At 43.0% G+C, this 19,784-nt stretch overlaps 3 protein-coding genes and 1 pseudogene across 5 annotated transcripts; all 4 read right to left on the bottom strand.

Moving 5' to 3' along the window:
• Positions 1–14: 14 nt before the first annotated feature.
• Positions 15–10,368, bottom strand: cald1b (caldesmon 1b). Of its 3 annotated transcripts, none has more exons than XM_062563134.1 (8): positions 10,280–10,368; positions 3,811–3,917; positions 2,063–2,185; positions 1,362–1,668; positions 1,248–1,292; positions 545–1,171; positions 251–286; positions 15–132 (listed from the first exon to the last, which is right to left on the bottom strand). In XM_062563134.1, the coding sequence occupies exons 2-8, from the start codon at positions 3,882–3,884 to the stop codon at positions 61–63; spliced, it is 1,284 nt and encodes a 427-aa protein (XP_062419118.1). In that variant the 5' UTR covers positions 3,885–3,917; positions 10,280–10,368; the 3' UTR covers positions 15–60. The 3 variants fall into 3 exon arrangements, with proteins under 3 accessions (XP_062419118.1, XP_062419117.1, XP_062419119.1); XM_062563133.1 differs by lacking the exon at positions 10,280–10,368 and adding an exon at positions 4,184–4,367; XM_062563135.1 differs by lacking the exon at positions 10,280–10,368 and adding an exon at positions 4,184–4,367 and having other exon boundaries at positions 1,248–1,289.
• A 980-nt stretch (positions 10,369–11,348) lies between these two features.
• Positions 11,349–13,729, bottom strand: bpgm (2,3-bisphosphoglycerate mutase). Its single transcript, XM_037451773.2, has 3 exons — positions 13,608–13,729; positions 12,483–13,106; positions 11,349–12,108 (listed from the first exon to the last, which is right to left on the bottom strand). Exons 2-3 carry the CDS (start codon positions 13,081–13,083, stop codon positions 11,933–11,935), a joined length of 777 nt encoding a protein of 258 aa, XP_037307670.1. The 5' UTR covers positions 13,084–13,106; positions 13,608–13,729; the 3' UTR covers positions 11,349–11,932.
• Positions 13,730–14,108: 379 nt separating this feature from the next.
• Positions 14,109–16,513, bottom strand: LOC119196240 (troponin I, slow skeletal muscle; the record flags this gene model as incomplete). Its single annotated transcript, XM_037451779.2, has 5 exons — positions 14,109–14,989; positions 15,301–15,474; positions 15,600–15,689; positions 16,222–16,353; positions 16,463–16,513. Coding segments are annotated over 5 exons (534 nt in total), but the record flags the coding sequence as incomplete, so codon positions are not given.
• A 1,473-nt stretch (positions 16,514–17,986) lies between these two features.
• LOC119196242 (troponin I, slow skeletal muscle-like) lies at positions 17,987–19,784 on the bottom strand (annotated as a pseudogene).

The raw sequence follows: 19,784 nt of genomic DNA, 5'->3' as shown, positions 1-19,784 counted from the left end.
ATCAACGCGCAATGTGCTTTGTTTTGCTCAAAAGATACCGATGGGGTGAAAACGACGACTTTACCTCGACGTCTTCTCTGTTTTCTTCAGTTTGTTCTCAAACAGTCCGCCGTTCTGTTTGGTCGGTTCATTCTGGCCAAAGGAAGGAAACAGGTTTAACTGTTAAAAGGCCTTGTCCTTCCTCACATCTTTGATCTTTGAAAAAATATATATATAAATAATACGCGTTTAAATGCCATGTCCCATTTACCTTTTCCTTAAAACCAAATCTTTTGGTCTTGTCCTCCTTTCCACAGAAGACAGAAATGGAAGAACAGTCATTAAAAGAGGAGACAAACAGCGACATCATCGACATCATCGCCTCTTTTAAAGCGCTGTGTATGACAGTAAAAAACGTACTTTCAGCAAATGTCTGCAAGGCCTCCATAGACCAGACGAGTGTTACAACTACTTCTGTACATTGTGCTTCTTTACAGATTCACATCTCTATTGGACTTTTTCTGGGTTTTTAAAGTGGGCGCTATGCAATAAATGATATCAATACCTCCTCTTTCTTGGTCTTCTCTTCTATCTCCCTCTTTTTACGCTTTTCCTCTTCTTCTTTCTTCTTCTTCTCTTCCAGTTCTTTTTTCTTCTTCTGCTGCTGCTGCTTTTCCTCCTCCTCCTTTTTCTTCTTCTCCTCCAGCTCTTTCTGGCGTTTTTCTTCCTCTTCTTTCTTCTTCTTTTGCTCGATCTCCTTTTTTCGTTTGTCCTCCTCCTCTTTCTTCTGTTTCTCTTCCATCAACCTTTTTTGTTTGGCCTCCTCTTCTTTTTTCATTTTTTCCTCCTCATCCCTTTTCTGTTTTTCTTCCTCTTCTTTTCTCAGTCTATCCTCCATTTCCTTTTGTTGTTTTTCTTCCTCTCCCCTTTTCTTCATTTCCTCCTCCTCTTTCAGCTGCCGTTCTTCTTCCCCTTTCTTGAGCTTTTCTTCTGTTTCCCTTTTCTGTCTTTCTTCCTCCTCTGCCCTCAGCCTTTCATCCATTTCTGTTTGCTGCCTTTCTTCTTCTTCTTTCCTCTTCCGCTTTTCTTCCTCCTCGTCATCGTCGGGAACGGCCTCTTCTTCAGCATCGTTCTTTTCCACATCGGGCTTCTCAAACTCTTCTGTTGCGGCCGCGTTCTCCTCGATCTGCTCCTACGAAAATAAACTGTTGTGTCAGTTATTTCGTTCAAATAAACATAACTAAGTTGACAGAGAGTTGAGGCCGTACCTCATTTCTTAAGCGGTCTGTTCTCGATGCCTCAACGTATTCCTGCTGAGAGAAAAGAAACATGAACAGAATAATCTCTGCCCAAACACTATAACTCTACTAATCTGTCCTCACCTTCTCATCTTCCTTTTTGTCTTCTTCCTCTTTAGTCCAGCAGTTAGTATCAGCGTCTGCCACCTCCTCTTGGGCTGGCTTCTCCTCCTCCTCCTCCTCCTCCTCCTGGTCCCCGGTGTCTCGCTGTCTGAGGGAGGGCTGCTCCTCCGACGCGCTGTCTGTGCCGTTGGTGCTGGCGGTTTGGTCCAGCTCCTTCTGCCTCTCCAGGGCCTCCTTCATTCTCTTCTGCCGGCGTTCCTCCCGCTTGGCCAGCCGCTCCAGCAGGGCCTGGTCATCATCTGCCCCTTCACCGCCGGTTGTCTCCACACTGTAAGCACAGAGAGTCCATTGTTGCACCAAAGAAAATTGTAAAATAAATAAATAAATATGAGGGCAGGTGGCCGCCGGCATGGCGTGCTCTAGAGTACACAGGACGTTGGCCGCGTTAAGTAAGAACAGCAGTGAACAACTTGGAATACAATTAAATTCTTTGTATCTGTACTTTGCGTGTGTCCTTGTGATCTGTACTAATGCTCTGGATTTCACAAGAGGAATCATTTTCTTTTGTTCTGTGCACTTTAAATCCATCAAGCCCAGTGGCTGAAATGTCCTGCAGGCTGTTGCATTGTGGGAGTTTTTTCTTTCTCTTATTTCATGTTTTCTCCTGTTTTGGGGTAGGGAGATAGGTAAGATACTTTTGTTGGTTCCTTTGTGTGTTTTACCTGTTTGTGTTGATCACGTCGGTGGTTCCAGGCTCGTCCGAGTCCCTCATCTTCTTCCTCTCCTCCCTCGCGCGTCTCCTTTGCTCCCGCGCTTCCTCCTCATCGTCGTTGGCGTAGCCCTCCCTGAGACGACACATTTGAAGATCCCTGAGATCTACATGGTGAACCACTGATATCAGCCGCGCATATGTGATGGAGATCGAAGACGTCACGAGTGAGGGGGGAAAAAAACGAACGTACACTACATCGCGTCTGGGACCAAAACCCCAAGAAATCCACAACTTTCCAAAGGAAACTACCGCTTAATGAAGGAAACACATTTAAGTAAAGACAGACATGTTACTGGCAGAAGACATAGATAAAGATGAGGACAAAATCACCACACAAGACATAACAGTCTTTACTCTTCTGCCCTTGTCTTTTAAGCCTTCTCATCTTGCCCACATCCAGCCTTTGACTTTCATCCAACCCGGGAGACATTCGGGAGCATGCCAAGCTTGGATCTTTCCGAGCTTTATGAGGCACAGGGGGGGGGGAGCTCGAAGTGGACCATTGATAGAGAGCGGGTATTATTTCCCTGAAACCGCAAACACACAATGATTTACAGATGCTGCGGGAGGAAGATCCGATGGGAACCACTAGAGTTCTTTCTGCCTTCAAAACAACAGAAACAAACGAAAGGCCGAAATCCAGCCAATCCTCAGCCAAACGTTTTTTCCTGGCACGGCACGACCGCCCCCCCGATAAATCACCGAGCGAGTGGTTCGAATAGATATCACTCCGCTGAAATGATGCACTTACATTTCCAGACAAACAACCGGAGAGACGTGAAATATGACGAGAGCTCCCTGGCTAAGAGGAGACAAAGAAAAAAAAAAAAAAAACTCCAATCGAGCTGTGAGTCTGAAGCGATCTCATGCTGGAATAGAAAAGGCAAGTCAAAACATTCCAGCGTCTGCAGCTATTTCCTCGGGCAGCGCAGGGGAGCTGAGGGGAAGGCCGCGGTTGGCACACACCAGGACTGCCTTTTTTCCACTGGGGCTCTGTCTGAGTGGACATCTTATAAGACGAAATAATGGTTTGAGCGAAGATTGATTAAATTGACATTTTTAAATCCAAGGAAAAATTTTCAGGTTCATCGTGATTAACCTGTTTCCCTCATCAGGTATCTGCCGCTATCCTGATGAGGGACAGGTCACCCAATGCAACAAGGGGGGTGGAGGGCCGGGATGGAAATGACTTGACGTTACATTGTGGAATTCATATCCCAAACTACATGGGTTTAGTGTCGGTAGGCTCCAGTAGTTAAAACTCCTCCCAACTAAGTGTCAGCAATTTGATTGATAACTCTCCACTTCACCGGGAGCTCGTTTCTTCACCCTGGGATACTTCCTAATGAGAGAAAAAGTCAGTGGGGATCATTGAGCCGTCGTCGCCTCTCAACCAACCAAGTCCTGTCTGCTGCGCTCCGATGCTCATGTGGAAACGCACAATATAACTCCCTCAGACAGACACACAAATGCAGACAGAAATCCTTGATTTACTGAGCATCTGTCGCCAAGACTTTGGAGGAGGAAAAATGTGGAAATTCGTCAACTTTTGCATACGCTGCATGTCTCAAATACGATGTACTGAAGCTTAAAATGTCTCAAATTTGAGTTGCATGACAGTTGACCAAATGAGACTTTAATTTAAGACGTTGTACAACTTCCACCATGCATTTCTATATTGTCAGATGGTTCCCTCACTTGTCAGTGTCGACGCGCATCTGCTCCCTCCTCAGCCTCCTCTGCTCCATGCGGCGTTCAAAGTCATCGTCCATGATGCCCAGAAAGATTCTCCACACTTTCTCTCACTGAAAGACACAAATACAACACCGGGGTTCGGAGAGGTCAATCAATCACGCCCTGATTAGTTTGTCTCGGAAGTCCTCTGATAACTGCAGCAGTACATTTAGTACATTAAATCTCACAGCCATAAGATCAATCAAAGTGTCATTTGATAACCCTCATTGCAACAAAATTCCATGTGGAAAAAAATAAATTGAAAATGAGCTCCAAATCGGTAGCAAGAAAGCTTCAGGACATGAGAAGGAACTCCCAAACTGTTGTTTTACAATACCGTAGCAGTAGCTGGAGTTAAGTCCATGGACGTCCGTGTTTCCCTTTCGTATATAAACCTCTACAGCCTGGTTTATATCTCAGCCCCTCGGCACCACAAAGAATTCCTGCTTGTTCTTTCAGCGACTTGAAATACCAGAAAAGGAAAAGCCTGCCTCTCCGGTCCCGTCTCCTTCTCTCCTTGCCTCCCTCCTCCTCCTCCTCCTCTTCCTCCTCCTCCTCCTCCTCCTCCTCCTCCTCCTCTTCGACCTGACTCCTGCTCTCCCTCTGTCTCAGTTTCCCCTCCCTGGTCTCTGACTTTGGACTCTCAGACTGCTCTGTTCCACTTGTTGTATCCTGCTGTCTCTCTTTGTGTCTGATTTACTGCAGCTTTGTTTGCCACCAAATTTGAAATCCCTCAACCGATGAACCCGCTCGATAAAGTCACTGCGCCAACGTTTGATCATCTCATTCTGCTTGACTTCTCTAAGGAAACACGTGCACAGATCCCTCCGCTGTTTTAAATATCGCTGCTAAACAAGAAGATTTGGGAGTCTTTGAGGCTGAATTTCTAAAATATTTATTAACTCAGGCCCAAACCCATTGAGCGAAGACCCATGCACACAACACTATTTTGGAGTGTATGTATGAATCAAACAACACTCAGTAAGACACACTAATGGCTGCATCTCGCATTTTTGGAAGATGAAATAGTGAGGCATTTTTTTTTTTGTGTTTTGGCAGAGATTTAGAGCCGTTATGGTTTAAAACAGGTGTTTCAGAAGTTGTTGCTTTCCCCAACTTTCAAAAACAGGAAAAACAACCTTGTACAGGTTCTATATTCATTCACAGACAAGACAACGACGGTGGAGGAAAACAGGAGAAATGTGAGACGAGGAAAGCATCTCGCCTGCGTTACCAGCAAAGCATCCATCCTTCTTCTGTAACAATATCCAGAGTCAAGCTACCAATCCCACGGTTCTCTTCATCGTATACAGTAAGCATTTATCATTGTTGAACCTGTGAAGTAATGTACCACGTAGAGTCTTCCCAAAGAGGTCCAGTTCAGTGTGATGCCTGTGTTTATTTATCCGTATCTTCAGAAGAGCAGCCCACCAACAGCGAGCGGGCGGGCATCGGTTCGGCTCTTAAAACGCCATATACAGTCGCAAGTGCTAACAAACAAAAGCGTTTTATCAAATATCCACTTTGTGGGTAAGGAGACAGGTCGCAGCTTTCCTGGAAAACAGGAAGGTGATGTATTGGGACCCAAAAATAGCTTGTGAATAAAGCATTTTTTTGATGTTGTTTGACGATGTTTGAAGAGGTGCTTGTCTCCATGGCCTAAAACATTTGGGTCTGTATGATCCGTCCGGTTCATGAATGAGGAGCTCGTGGAACTATTGGTGAAAATAAACTGGCTGGTCGGTACAACGCTTTGGTGAAATAGAGTGAAATTCAGACGTTCACGTTTTCCAGTGGATTAATCCCTTTACTGTTATCTAGCTCCACCGATAGTTTAAAATGTTAACTTTACAAATTTTTTCAATACTTTTATGATTTCTTGGCAAATGGCTTTAAACTGATGAAACTCCCATCCGTCTAAACTGAGTTCAGTTTCAATGAAGGAATGTTATCATGTTAACTTGCTAAACAAGGATAGTCTGCTGTTCATGGTTAACATCATGTCAGAATAATGCAGTTAGCGCTTAGCTCAAAGCCCTGCAGATCCTATACAGGAGCTGCTTGCATGCTCTTGGACGCTTGGACGCTGGAGCGTGTCCAACTTGTGACATGAAGACATATACAACTATAAAAAAATTTAAAAAATCGTTTCATTCAACCCAATTTAAAAGGGACATAATTCATCTCCCAATAAAACACGAAACAAACGGTATGCCTCCCTCCCTCACAGCTGTTCTTACACGGGACCAATTAAGGTCTGGGAGGGACAAAGGCGGCTCTGTCTTTAAGCACTGCGGACTCGACGGAGCAACAAACAAGGACCGACGGACCTCCAGCTCGCACACATGTCACAGTCGGTATCCAGAACTGTTTGGTTTGGCCCGGGTCCAGCCGGGCCGACAAAGGACTCAATTTCTAAAAAGGTTAAAAAAAAATCACCACTCTGGCAGCTGCGAAAATACCTTTCTGCCTCCACCTTGCCTCACAAATATGGATGAACACACACACACACACACACACACTGAGCAACGATCTTCAACATCACAGCTGTCCAACCGGTCCCCAAAAAGGTGGATTGATGAATTAGACACAGTCCTCCTTAAATTAAAGCACTTTTAATTTCGAGATAAACCTTTGCATGTACAATCCGTGACACAGAAAGTCTCTGTAAGCTCCACACTCCCAAAGTAAACCTGTCGTGGTCTCCCTTGGGATGGGGCACTTCTCTTCTTTACACCTGCGCAGGGTCGCTGTGCTTCCACACCAAGGTGAACCGACGGCCAAGTTACTCCACTAACATCCGGCCTGCTGCTGAATGGATCGAAACGCCCGGCGCGGGTGTAAAAACGCACACTGTGCCGTCTGTCAAATGCCTCACTGCAACATTTACGCTGCGGTATTTCACCCGTAGCTCCCTGGAGGATTATATTGGAAGCTCGTGTGTCAAGATTGGCATTGGAAAATGCCCAATTTCCCTGTGAAGAGTTTGTGTAGATTGGACTTCATGTAGTACGTTCAGGGGGAACAATACAGTGCTGGCCACAGCTGCAAAGCATCTACTGAGCACACGACGTGTTATGGGACGTGATGTCTATCATCTGAAAGCACGAATGCAGTTCAAAGACTAATATTGAAGGCATGAATTAATGAACCATGCATGTCATACTTCACCATGTGACCTATAATATGTGATTAATGGATGGAGCTCTAAAAGTAAATCATCCATAGCTAGTGTTGTCCATCAAAAGCAGTTAAATCACATTGAGCCCATATTTGAATCCTTTGTTTCTGAAGCCAACAAGGATTTAGCCTGAGAATTCCTCAAGTGGTCCACAGGAGGTTATTATAACTCTTATGAGACGTAAGTGCTCCGTGTGTAATCCAAAATGTACAAGCCTTCCCCTAAAAGCCCCGGTAATGACATAAATTGCTCGGTACTTCTTTGTGTTTTCATTCACCCCGTCATAGTGTACACACCATATGCGCTTTTTGTATATTGTTTGGCTTTGTAATTACTGGCTTGATGATGGCGTATTTACACAGTGTCTGCCATTGTATTAATCAGACATCCAACGGAGTCGGAGTAAAGCATTATGCTCCGTTAAACCGTTTCTAATGCACGATTTACTTTTGGTTTGGCAAGTTGCAGAAGGTCTCAAATATTCAACGTTTAAGGGAGGCGTTGCAGGCACTTTACAGATCTCTTTCCTGAAACAATTCCAATCCAATTTGTGCGTGCTACGAAAAAAACAAAAGAATTAAAACATAAATGGGCTTGAGTCCTAGTGCTCGAGTGCTTGCAGTCTAACTGACATTGTGTTGCATCTTGATCCTCCCAAGTTCTGTTATAGCCGTATCTGTAGGTACTCTTTTGATAGCCAACAATAACGTTATCGTCTTCACTCAGTTCACTGATAACCAAGCGACTCGTTTGGCTCGGGCCAATGTGATTGTTAATCCAACCTTCTGTGTAAATAAAGCAGCTGTGCCTTTCAAAGGCTTTTTTTTTGTTGGAAATACAATCTGTGTTTCTCAGAGGTTTTAGTTCAAAGACTGGAAACAGATGCATGGAAACATCGAACCCGTCTCTGTCAAAAGGTCTAATTAAACCCCTTGTATCTTGTTTCTTTAATTCATTTAATAAATCACAAGGTGGAAAATACACATAATGCCTTTGGGCGGACATCTGTCTTTAGGTATATGGAGTGTGAGATGCATGTGTTTATACTGTATATATACACAGTATATGTATAATCTGCAGTGAATAACAACTGCATCATATACTTGTAGGTCCCTGAAACAACTTTATATCCTACTGTGGGATAATGTTCTTGTTGAAGGATAAAGAAAGTGATTCAACACACTTACAGATAAACAGTCGCCTGAAAGGCGTTCGCAATCAATCAAGAAGCTGCCGCTGCTTTCTCCACATGACCAAACATGGTCACGTATGAAAAAAGTACCCGACAAGGAAACAGAATTCCACACAGTTTACAAGCCACAACACACCGTAGTGGAGGGCTCCTCTGCTGCTCACTGAAATGTGTGTGTGTGTTATTGGTATATGAGGAGGTTTGGAACCATCTGAACGTACGCTCCATGCAGAGTGAACTCTAAAGCGGGGCCTTTTTCTCAGGCTCTGGGAGTCCCTTTTGTTTTAATAAGCAAGCGCACAATAAAAAGTCAGCCAATGATCACCCGCTGGCAGGTGTACCTCAAAGGGAAAGTTGCTTGCTTCCAACGTATTGTCCAACGAGGGCAACAGTAGACCGAGTGCTCGTCAAAACTGGAAGTAAATATGTGCGGTGACAAAGGAGCACAAATTCATTCAAATTTCAAGGGGGTCGGGGGGGGGGGGGGGGGGGGGGTTGTTTTTTTTCCGAGCCGGTGGAAACAAGACGCAGCTGCGTGCTTTCCCTGTTCTGCATCCCATCAGCCGAGACGTTGTGCTCTGCCTCCTTTTAAGGAAGCGCACGGGCTCCGTCAGTTGCGGCGTCCCAGCTTGGCAAGGCGCAAGGCCGCGGGACAGTAAGCGCGGTTTACTCTAGGAAATACTTGGTGCTACACAAAGTGGCCATCCAAGAATAACTTATTTCCAATGTGATTGCTCCTCGTCGTCATCATCATCATCATCCTCCTCCCAGCTGGGAGACAGAAAGCATGATTGGAAGGAAAAAGGGGATTGTTGTAGCAACGGTTGATCAAAGTAGTTTGCTCACGTGGAAAACCCATTTTCTCTCCTATTTAGTGTCCCACCTGCACGACTGGAGAGCAGACAGCCTTCCCTCTGCGTCACATTCAACACTCTGCGAAGGATCTCTCCTTTTTTTTCATCTCTTTTTGGCAGACTGTTTGAATGAGACCTCATTGCTCGGGTCGGGAGGGAAGCTGATTCCTCACTCTCTCTCGTCGCCGGCAACGACGTTGGCGTTTCTCTCAAGCACGTTTGTTAAAAAGCAGCTTTAAAAAAAAAAGGGGGAATCAAAGTTCCACAAAGATAAACGTGCTTCTAAATAACGGGAGAAGATGCTCTCAAAACCCCAAAATGTGTCAAGTCCCCAAAGAGTCTATGGTCATAAACTCACATAACCGCATGGGGTTGGAGCCTTGATCTTGACTACCATCTAAGGAATAGGACTCTCACTTGGCACGTCCTTCACGACAAACAACCTTTCCGCAATCAGACGTGCGCTCAGTGTATCTGAACCTGAGTCAAATCACTGCGTTCACTGCTGTTACAAGGGCACCGATTTGCAGAGGCACAGCAACAAAAATGCATGTTTCATCCTACAGTTGCTTCTTTCTTATAAATATGTATGCACCTTCGATGCAGTCAGTTCTGATTTCAGTCCCTCTGCAGACATATAATTGAAACACTTTATAACAATTTAAGATGAGGAGCTCACTCTGACCATCGACTATAAGGGTTTATTGACTTTTAGTGCATTAAATCAAGTTCAGCAATATTACGTTTGTTCAGGATACAAAGTTATATCCTGTATATCTTATGCAAATGCACACAAGGGGAGACTTTTCTGCATCATGTCAAGTCCTTTTGATCTCTTCCTATGCTTATTTTTTTCTGCAATGACTATAATTTAGGGACATTCATGGTATGCACGTAGATAATTAGCAGGCACCTCCATTACATAAAACTTAAGTTCTGCCAACAATTAAGTTAGTTTGTTAAATGTAGAGCATCTGTTGTTCATCGGAACCAGCTGGTTAAGCTTAAGACTCACAAACCTCCCTCGTCACGATGATGTTTGTAGACCAGCAGGACTTTAACAACAATCCTTAACAACCCGTATCACAAATCCATAACCTCCCATAAAAGTCACAGACCACAAAAAAATGAGCACCCTTTTTTTTCTCTCAGTGCATTAACTTCATTAAGTCATTAAGCATCACACATCGTCATCGCCACACTTACCAGGCCGGCAGACCGAAGTGATCGTTGTTGCTGGAAATCAGCAGAGGGAGAGCAACCAGAGGTTTATAAGCGCAGCCTGCAGTCTGCAGCCCCGCCTGCTCAAGCCAAGCTCACATCAGGCTGATGCTTGTGTGTGTGTCTTTTATCTTTTGTATCTAAATCTCATGGATTCCTTTAGTCTGGACACACTGTTATTTCTGAGATTTAATGACGCTCGGTCCGATGATCGGATAAGATGAAGCTTAAAATTGACACAAAACCTTGTTACAGGAAAAGTAAAATTTCCTTTTATTTCATCATGCAAGCTCTCATTAGGTAAGGTGTGAACAGCAGGGAAGACATTAAGTAATCTGTGAAATTGCAAATTTATCAATGTTTTCCTTAGTAGCAACGAATGCCTCATCTTAACTAAGCTTAACTCCTCTCCCCTGTTGATCTAATAGACCAGTGAAAAAAAAAAACAGGAGAGAAAAAAAAAACAAAAAAACATAAAAACACAAGACCCAAATGATGCACAGTGCTGTACATCTTCAAACAGGAGACACAATACAACAGACAATGATGTAGCCAAAGCCACAAACAGTAGTAACATCAGATGGCAGCAGAAGACAGGATGTGAGACTCAAAACGGGATTCGTACCCAATTTCCACGCAGGTTATCAAGATGACGTAAGCAATGTGACATGACACACTTAGGAATTTAGGAATGGTTCACAGTTGTATTAAATTAGAAAGGGGATTCATTTTTAAAAACTCCTAAAATCTTCCCAAAAGTGCAAAGCAAAAAACAGTTATAACCCAATTACCACAGTGTTTTCAACTCAACCTCTGTTTCGTCACGGTTGTGCTCTGTAGACCTCCTGGCAAAACAACTTCCGCTATATCGCTTCCTCTTCCTATTTAAAAGTAGAAACTGTGACAGAGGATGAATTCAATGATTTTGCATATTTACAGCTTTTCACAGGGTCACTTGAATGAACAGCTTGGCAATCAATTTCTAAGAGGTAAGGTTTGTTGATGGAGTGCTTTTATTCTCAAAAAAATGCATCACATGACCTGTTTGAGCTCCTAAAAAGAAGCTTTTTTTTTTTTTTTTAATTGCTGAATTTGAGCGTTATGTTAACTCTGAAGGCACATGTTTAAATCCAAGGGAATATTCCTAAAGCTTATCAGTGTAACAGAAAATCTTCTTCCTTTTCCTCTTTCTCTGTATGACAAATTGGAAGATTTCCGAGCATCATCCCATTACGGTTGATCTTCAAGGTTGAGTCACTCGGTAAATAAATAAACCAACACTTTAGAATCACCATACAGGCAGAAGTGGTAACAGTTAGCTTAAACATCCCAGCTTAGACACAATGCGACTCAACACTGAAACAACGACAGTACAGTACAGTCTCCTGCCATCCGTCTGACCGGTCACCCACTTTCTGTATCCAGGTCAGGCCACAACCACACATGCATGCGCACAGAAATGTCACACCTTTCTTCAAATCATATTAACATTGTGCTGTTAACATAAGATGTCATACATCATCCTTATTATTATTATTAGCATCTTTTCAACAATGCCCACTGAGCCTGTGGCTAAGAAAAGTGCGTACAGGCAACCAGAACCGAGCTATGTTAAATCTTACAGCCATCGATGTGTGTTCAAGTAGATTGTTTGGCTTTTCCCTGGTCCTCCACCTTTTTAATCGCCACCTGAATCTTTGCCTGGTCTCCCAGGAGCTGTCGAGGCTTCACAGGCTTGAGGTTTTCATCCAGCTCGAGCAGCACAGGTATCCCTGTAGGTAAAGTCACGCTGACAATATCCTCATCGGATATCCCTGTTGAAATAAGCACAGTGATATTAAGATAAACACAAAAGGAGCCACAACCAGGCTGGATAACGGACATCCATGAACCCTGTAATGAAAGTGTGTTAAGAGATGCTCCATAATATGAGGTAATAGTCCACATGTGTTAAGTTAAGAGGACTCCTGTGGCACGAGGAGCCTCCAAAGCTTTTAATGAAAGGTCAGTGTGCACTTAATAGCCATAGCCGGATGTAACATAAAACTCCCTGGCCTTTATGCGCAAGTTCAACTTTCCATTTGTGGAACTGAAATATGTCCATCCCTGTTCAATGGTGATGACCAGAAACAGCAGCCTGTGCGACAGAGCACAAACGCTAAGAGAGCACGAGAGTACGGCGGCATACCTTCCAGATGTTTCAGCAGGGCTCTGCAGCTGTTTCCGTGAGCAGAAATGAGCACAGTCCTGCCTTTCCGAATCTCTGGCACCACAGTGCTGTCCCAGTAGGGCAGCAGCCGGTCCAACACCTCCTTCAGGCTCTCCGCTCGCGGGAGGCTCTCCTTCGGCACGTCACAGGTGGTGTACCTGCGGTCGTTGTAGATCTCCGGGAAGTACGGGTGGGATTCATCCATTGGAGGCGGAGTGATGTTGTAGCTCCTTCTCCACAACTTCACCTTCTCCTCTCCGTGTTGCAGAGCCATCTCGGCCCGGTTCAGGCCGATCAGGGCGCCGTAGTGGCGCTCGTTCAGCCTCCAGGACTTGACCACGGGGACCCACTCCTGACCCATGGCCTCCAGCACCAACCACGCCGTGTGAACGGAGCGGCTGAGTATGGAGGTGAAAACCAAGTCGAACTTGTAGCCCTGCTCCTTCAGGAGTCTCCCACAGTCCTGGGCCTCCGTCACCCCATCCTCGCTCAGCTTCTGGTCAACCCAGCTGCAGAAACGGTTCTCTTTGTTCCAGGCCCCCTCCCCATGCCTCAGCAGAAAGAGTCTGTACTTGGACATCCGAAGCACCAGCAAGCGGAGACCTTCACCACGTTCAGCAGAAACGAACAGAATAGTTGTGCAGTTTAAGTCAATGGAAATGATGTTCATGCAATGCCTTCCAATTTGCAAATGTGCACAGGTCAGTGTATCTGATCTGAGATCGGGAGGAAGGCAGTGGCACCAAAAGGTTAGATGCTGTTTTACAAGAGTGAGGAGCTAAAGGCATCTAGCATATATATCTATATGTTATAAATATAACGTTATCTAACGCTACAGCAGTTAGCTAGCTGTAGTCCTGGGCTGGACCGGAGACCATGATTGATAGCGTTACTGTATCGTTGTGCGAGCATTTTATTGGATGCTGCACTGCTTATCGGCCAGCCTGAAAGGATGGATGGACGTGTTGCTGTGTAGGGAAAACAGTTCGGCCGCTCAGGCCCTGGTAACGTGAAAAGACAAGACCAGCGTTTAAAAAAAACCACTACGGGCATGTGGCGGAGAAATGCCAAAATAATCAGAATGTTGTGAAAATGTCGCCTTACCCTGTGTCCGTTTTAAATCCGGCCTAAAAGTAGCTGGAACAGTCGTAAATATTCGGCCATGTACAGCAGTTGTTCCCGAGGACCGTTGATGAGTGACCACCGCTCCCTCCAATCAGAGCGGTGGATATCTCAAGTAGGCGGTACCGTTGTCAGATGCTATGCCCATATTAGGAGTGGTAGTGACGCGAATGGACGTTGCTCGTGGTGTGGGAGGGCGGGTGAAGAAGGGGCGTGACCTCCCGCTAACCGTCGCCTCTCTGAGGAGGTCTGTTGTTGGTGTTTGGTCGAGTTGCCTTTGTGCTTTGGAGAGGAAGTACGGTTCAGTTCATTAAAACAAGTGAAACTTGTGTGTTTATTTGTCACGGCAACATTGTTGTTCTCTCTAATGTGGTGTAACGTTACAGTAAAACGTAGTAATGTGTAATTGAAGACATTTTTTCTAAATATGTCTACATATATACACAGTGATGTGGTGAGACTTATATATTTTCAAAAAAACAATTGAGAATACGTTTTTTATTATTCAAGTGAATTAACTGACAAATCAAAGATTCAGATTCATACCTTAAATGATAAAACATGCAATGCTGTTTTTTAACTGTCCCAATATGTTATTTGTCTTAAATACACCAGTGCTGTCTACCACAGTAAAAACTGTATCATAAAATCCTTCACTGCAGATAAAAGCATGCTACAATACCATCAGATGGTAATGGGATTTATAGGAGCAGTGGCAGAATTTTAAACACAACACTGCTTCTTCTCATCGTAATGTCTAAATGAAATGCCACTTTCACTTTGAAGGATGCACACCTGTTGAACCACAACACAAGTTGCTGCTGGAATGTGCATCTATTCGACATTCATCTTGTCAATACCATTTATATCTGAAGACAAATCAGCATATACTCTGAATCTTGACCGTTCAATTATTGTTTGTGTCAATCAAAGGCCAAAAAGCAAGCAAGAAACTTTACTACAGGGGACCTCAACAGCCAAAGCGGATTTGTGTTCATACATTAATATGGAAGTTAAAACTACAAAGGCATTATATTGCTCTATAATATACATATGTTTTTCATAATACGTCATTCATTATGTAAAAAACGATATGCATTGAACGGACTATCGTACAGTTAAACTCTTTTACTATTGTCATCACAGTTGAAACAGGAACTGGGCCAAAAACCCACTCCGAAAAAACCTGATTCTCATTATCGAGTCAGCAAAAGTTTCACTAGTTCCGCCTGTAGTTTGAGCAGCAAATATTTTCACACAGAAATTCCTCACAAAATCTACTGCCCGGCATTAAACAGCTTCTTCCTGCCCTCCATGCCAGACATGGCGTCCACGTTCTTACGCCAGTCGGTCACTTCCTCTTTCTGCGGGGGGGGGTGAAAAGAGGATTTATAATCAGCCCAGTCGGACTAAAACCACGACAACTCGCAGAACTTCCTCCTCCACGAATCGGCATGCGTTGTTGGCAAACAATACTTGCTTGTTAATATAAAAAGACGAATGAAACTCCTGTACTGGACATTACTGCCTAAAATGATTTACAACTGCATTCTTACGTCCTCCACGTCCTCAGCCATTATAATCATTATTCTTTTCCTCAGTGAATAAATTGAAGTCAATTGGAGTGACACCACATAATACTTTTATGTAATTAGTTTTAGGCAGCAGCCTTTACCTTTTCCTCCTCCTTCTTCACAGTCTTCAGGTTGGCCTTGAAGTCCACGGACTCTTTGACCTTAGAGCCCAGCAGAGCTCCCAACATGGCGTCTGCAGAGACCCTCACCCTCTTCAGAGCAGGTCTCTTCATCTTGCCCTTCAACTCAAAGATCTTCTGAGACAGCTCCTGTATCTTTTTTTTTTATTTATTTTTTTACGACACCAGGGACGAAAGCACCATCAGACGTTCTGAATCTGAATGCATGTTGTTTACATAAAAGGATGGTACTGAAAGTGTTGTGCACAAACAGTAGCTACCTCCAGACTGTTTTTTGTCACTTTAGAATTAATGTCATACCGCTCTTCATCAGTGACATCGATTTTCCGGTGCAGCTCTTTGCAAATATTCTGTGGACATAGACACCTGTAATTTATTTGACTGCCAGTTTCTTCAATTGGGTTTAATTACTGGTTTGTGACTTCATGGAAATATGGATAGAACAAAGAAAAACAATGCACACAGACAATGCAGGATAAGAGTTGTGCGTTGTGTTTTTTTCCTTTTGATGGCTTTGCTTATTTCTCAATACACCATAATATGAATTAATTAAAAACATGCAGCAGTTCTTGTTTCATTTGTACAACGTGCAGCTGAATTGAAAGTCTTTGCTGTTCAAAAGTTAAAAGCCGCTGAGCTTTTTAAACTTTTATTTTCGATGCTTTGAGCGATACCAACTACATTTCATTCAGCTCGGTTGTATTTCGTAGCCAGCAGAATTCTAATGGACGGATATCCCATAAAGCCCATCGGCTTGCGGCCTGAATGCCATGAGGAGCAGGTTTTGGAAAAGTAACTTTTTTTTAAAGTGCTTGCACGGTCATGTAGTTCAAAAACAGATTTCTTCAGAGCCACGAGAGAGAAACAACCTGATGAACGTACCTGCAGGTCCTGCAGAGACATGCTGGACAGCTGGAGCTCCGGGACTCTCTCAGCGAGGGTGTTCTCTCGTTCGATTTTTTTGGCTTGCTTGTCGTTTTCCAGCATAGTCATGGCCTTCTTCAGCAGTTTGGTCTGGTGCATGCACATGTGCAGAATTTTACGCCCCAGCCCACCAGACAATGTTGTGTATCATTTCATCAGCATTATGACCTCAAGTGTAGGTCGGTTCCACTTAACATACCTTCAAGAACAGTCTGCGGGATGCAGAGATCTTTGGCTTTGGTTTCTGGAAAAGAAAACATTCCACACGTCAGGTATCTGGTTCAACTTTTAAAATATCCAACAGTACGCAGTGAATTTCCCATTGTTGGGTCTTCTGTACTGTTTTACACATTTATCACAGAATAAATGACTAACGAATGAATAACTCACCGATGATCTATCCAGTCAGGGAGTTGGTGTTCACATTTAAGATAAAGAGAAAAAGTGCAATTTGTTACATTTGGGAAATGTTTTCAAGTAAGTCGGGGTGTGGTGGAAGTAAATGAGACACAGGTGCTTACGATTCAGACATTGTTGCAGTTCAATATGCGTCCCCTCGTTAGATGGATCTGAAACTGCAAGTAAAATAGTAAGTTATATTTCTACAGAAGAATGCACATGCAAGCTAATTTACTGTGCAAAAAAGCTGCATAAAGCACCACTTCTGATGAAGAAATCCCATATAGCAGAAGTAGCAGTTCTGTAGCAGAGGACACAAACATTGCGTGACATTGTCTGAAGGTCAGGTTTGACCACTTTCAAAAATGCGCTCAAAAAAAAAAAATCCTTTTTAACTTTTAATTTAATAAGCAGAATTCTTCATTGCAGTGAAATAACAATACACAATTATAAAGCATTTAAAAAAGGTTGCAAAGAGGTGAAGCCACACTCTTATGTCATGTTAATAACTTGTTAATAACCTGAACAAAAGGAACTCTACTTCCCTACAACAGTGTGAAGAGTTTCCTTTTAAAAAAATCAGATAATAAGCCATGATTAGAATAGGAAATTAGAACAGAAATTTACATGAATCTGTCTTTTTGAAAAAAGATACAGTTGTTTTTTCAAGAGTATTGTAACCAAAAGCCGTAATTCATTCGTCCCTTCATGATCCGCAGTATTTCAAAATAAAACTCCTTACCTTTTACAACCGGTGACAAATACGGACAAGCGTCGTTTTCTGAGTGGAGAAGGGCAGAACGGGGGTAGATATATAGATTCTAGCGCCCATGTGAGTGGCTCACTAAAATAGACCCTCTGTCCTCACCACTCTTGTGCCTTGTCTCTCATATCGCACATGTATGAGTTATGACATCTCACTGGGTCTGTCCACTTGCTTCCATCAGTCTCTTCTTTATTTGAAAGGAGTATTAATTGGGAAATAAAATTGGACCCTACATAAAACGAAGATCACACAGTGGAAGAAAACGGCTGGATTGTTATTTTTTTATTTGGAGAAAATCTCTGGTTTCCTGCCTGTATCAAGTATAAAATCCAAAAAAGGAAGATGACCCACTTTATTACACATCACATCTTTAATAGGCAAAACATCTTGAATATTTGACAAGCGAAATGACGATGTATCACAGCTGGTTACACATAGCATTTTGTTTTATTCACGAGGGACAAACAATGTTTCTCCCCAGTCAGCACATTAGTGTCAGAGTGATGGTTTGATGGTGTTTTGCTGCCACCCCACGGCACCAGAGGAGACCTACAAACGGTCCCTGCACCACTGTGTCTGTTGATGTCAGTGTGAATTTTATCCCTTTTTAAATGAGCAATTTCCTGGTTTGAAGGCTGTTTGTCCTACCTGCAGTTACATTACTTGATCAAATATTGGTACAACAGTAAGACATTTTGAGAATTTATTTTAAGAAAATGATCCCTTCATCAAAGGTTTACGTGTTTCTTTTAGTTTCCAGAGGCGTCAAACAGCTTCTTCCTGCCCTCCATGCCAGACATGGCCTCCACGTTCTTACGCCAATCGGTAACTTCCTCCTTCTGTTTGGAACATAACCCACCACAGACAGACAGAGGTTATTTTAACCCAAAAATAGCCTTTAGTTGAAGGTTTCTGAGGCGCCACGAATCAAAAGTTTTACCTTTTCCTCTTCCTTCTTGACTGTTTTGAGGTTGGCCTTAAAGTCGACGGACTCCTTGTGCTTGGAGCCCAGCAGGACGCTCAGCATGGCCTCGGCTGAGATCTTCACTCGCTTCAACGTCGGCTTCTTGAACTTGCTCTGTAGCTCGATGATCTTCAGCTTGGTGTTTTCTATCTGGACGGAGAATGGATTGATGGAAAGCGCTGCGCTGTTAGATCTTTTGTTCACCGCTGTGAGTCGAGTACGCCGCGTTAAACCTCGCTGCTGTTGCTTTGTTTTTACAGGGACAGAATGCAGAGGGACGCTGCTATGATTCCTTTTCAAACGCATCCATGGATTCATGAACATCAGGGTTTTTCTTACAGTACTGAATCCAAAATAGAGAGCTCAAAGTTTATTATTCATCTTTTCGTTTTTTTTAAAAATAAATCTTGCTCTGTACTGGTGAAACACCAATTTTTTAGTCTATTACTTTTTTTTTATAAAATATTAATATTTGTTGTTAATTGCACTGTCCCACTTATATTTCATTATATCAGTGCTGTATTTTTCAGTCAATAATTTTATGTTGTCTAAGATAACAATGGATTAAGTTTAGTGAAATTCAGGTGCAGTCATATTGAAAATGTAGAATTTCCTCCCAGTTTTCCGTTGTGCTCTATATTGTAAAACACAAATGTTCACTGTGTTGAGTTCCAGCAAATATTTGGGGCATTGTTCGGTCCAAATTAGAGTGTATCAGACTTTATTGATTCTGTTATGTTCTCCTGCCGCCACCTGGAGGCAATGTTTGAGCATGTAATCACAGTGAAGACGCTTGTATTTTCCTTTTCATTCATAATCAGCTCACCTCGGTTTGATTTTTGGACACTTTGAGTCCAACATCATACCACTCCTCATCTACAACCTCAATCTTGTGTTGCAAATCTTTACAGAGATCCTATAAAAAAGTAAAAGAGTAGAAGATTTTTAATCAGAATATTATAGTAGACTAGAAATAAATAGTCATAAGTGACTGTACTGGGATATTTAAATACCTGAAGCTCCTGCAAAGACAGACCAGACAGATTTAAAGGAGGAACTCGTTCTTTCAGAAAAGTGTCTCTTTCCTTCACTTTATTCTCCGTCTCCTCCTGCAGCATCTCAGCAGCGACGGTCAAAAGTCGAATCTAAGGAAAATGTCAAAATTGTTTAAAAAGGTGCTCTTTAAAGGGGGACCACAGGTATGACACAGACTCAAATGCTATTTCTCAACACACATAACGACCATTTCTGAGGTTTACACAAAGAGCAAATAAAACAATGGGTTCTTCATATTAATTACAATTTTAAAAAGTTAGCAAATTAAGAAAAACTTGCCTTTAACCCGAGCCTTCGGGAGGAGGAGATCTTTGATTTTTTCTATAATTCACACAT

Source organism: Pungitius pungitius, chromosome 6, assembly GCF_949316345.1.
Source record: "Pungitius pungitius chromosome 6, fPunPun2.1, whole genome shotgun sequence".
NCBI classification, from domain to species: Eukaryota; Metazoa; Chordata; class Actinopteri; order Perciformes; family Gasterosteidae; genus Pungitius; species Pungitius pungitius.
This window is presented reverse-complemented; position numbering and strand designations above follow the sequence as displayed.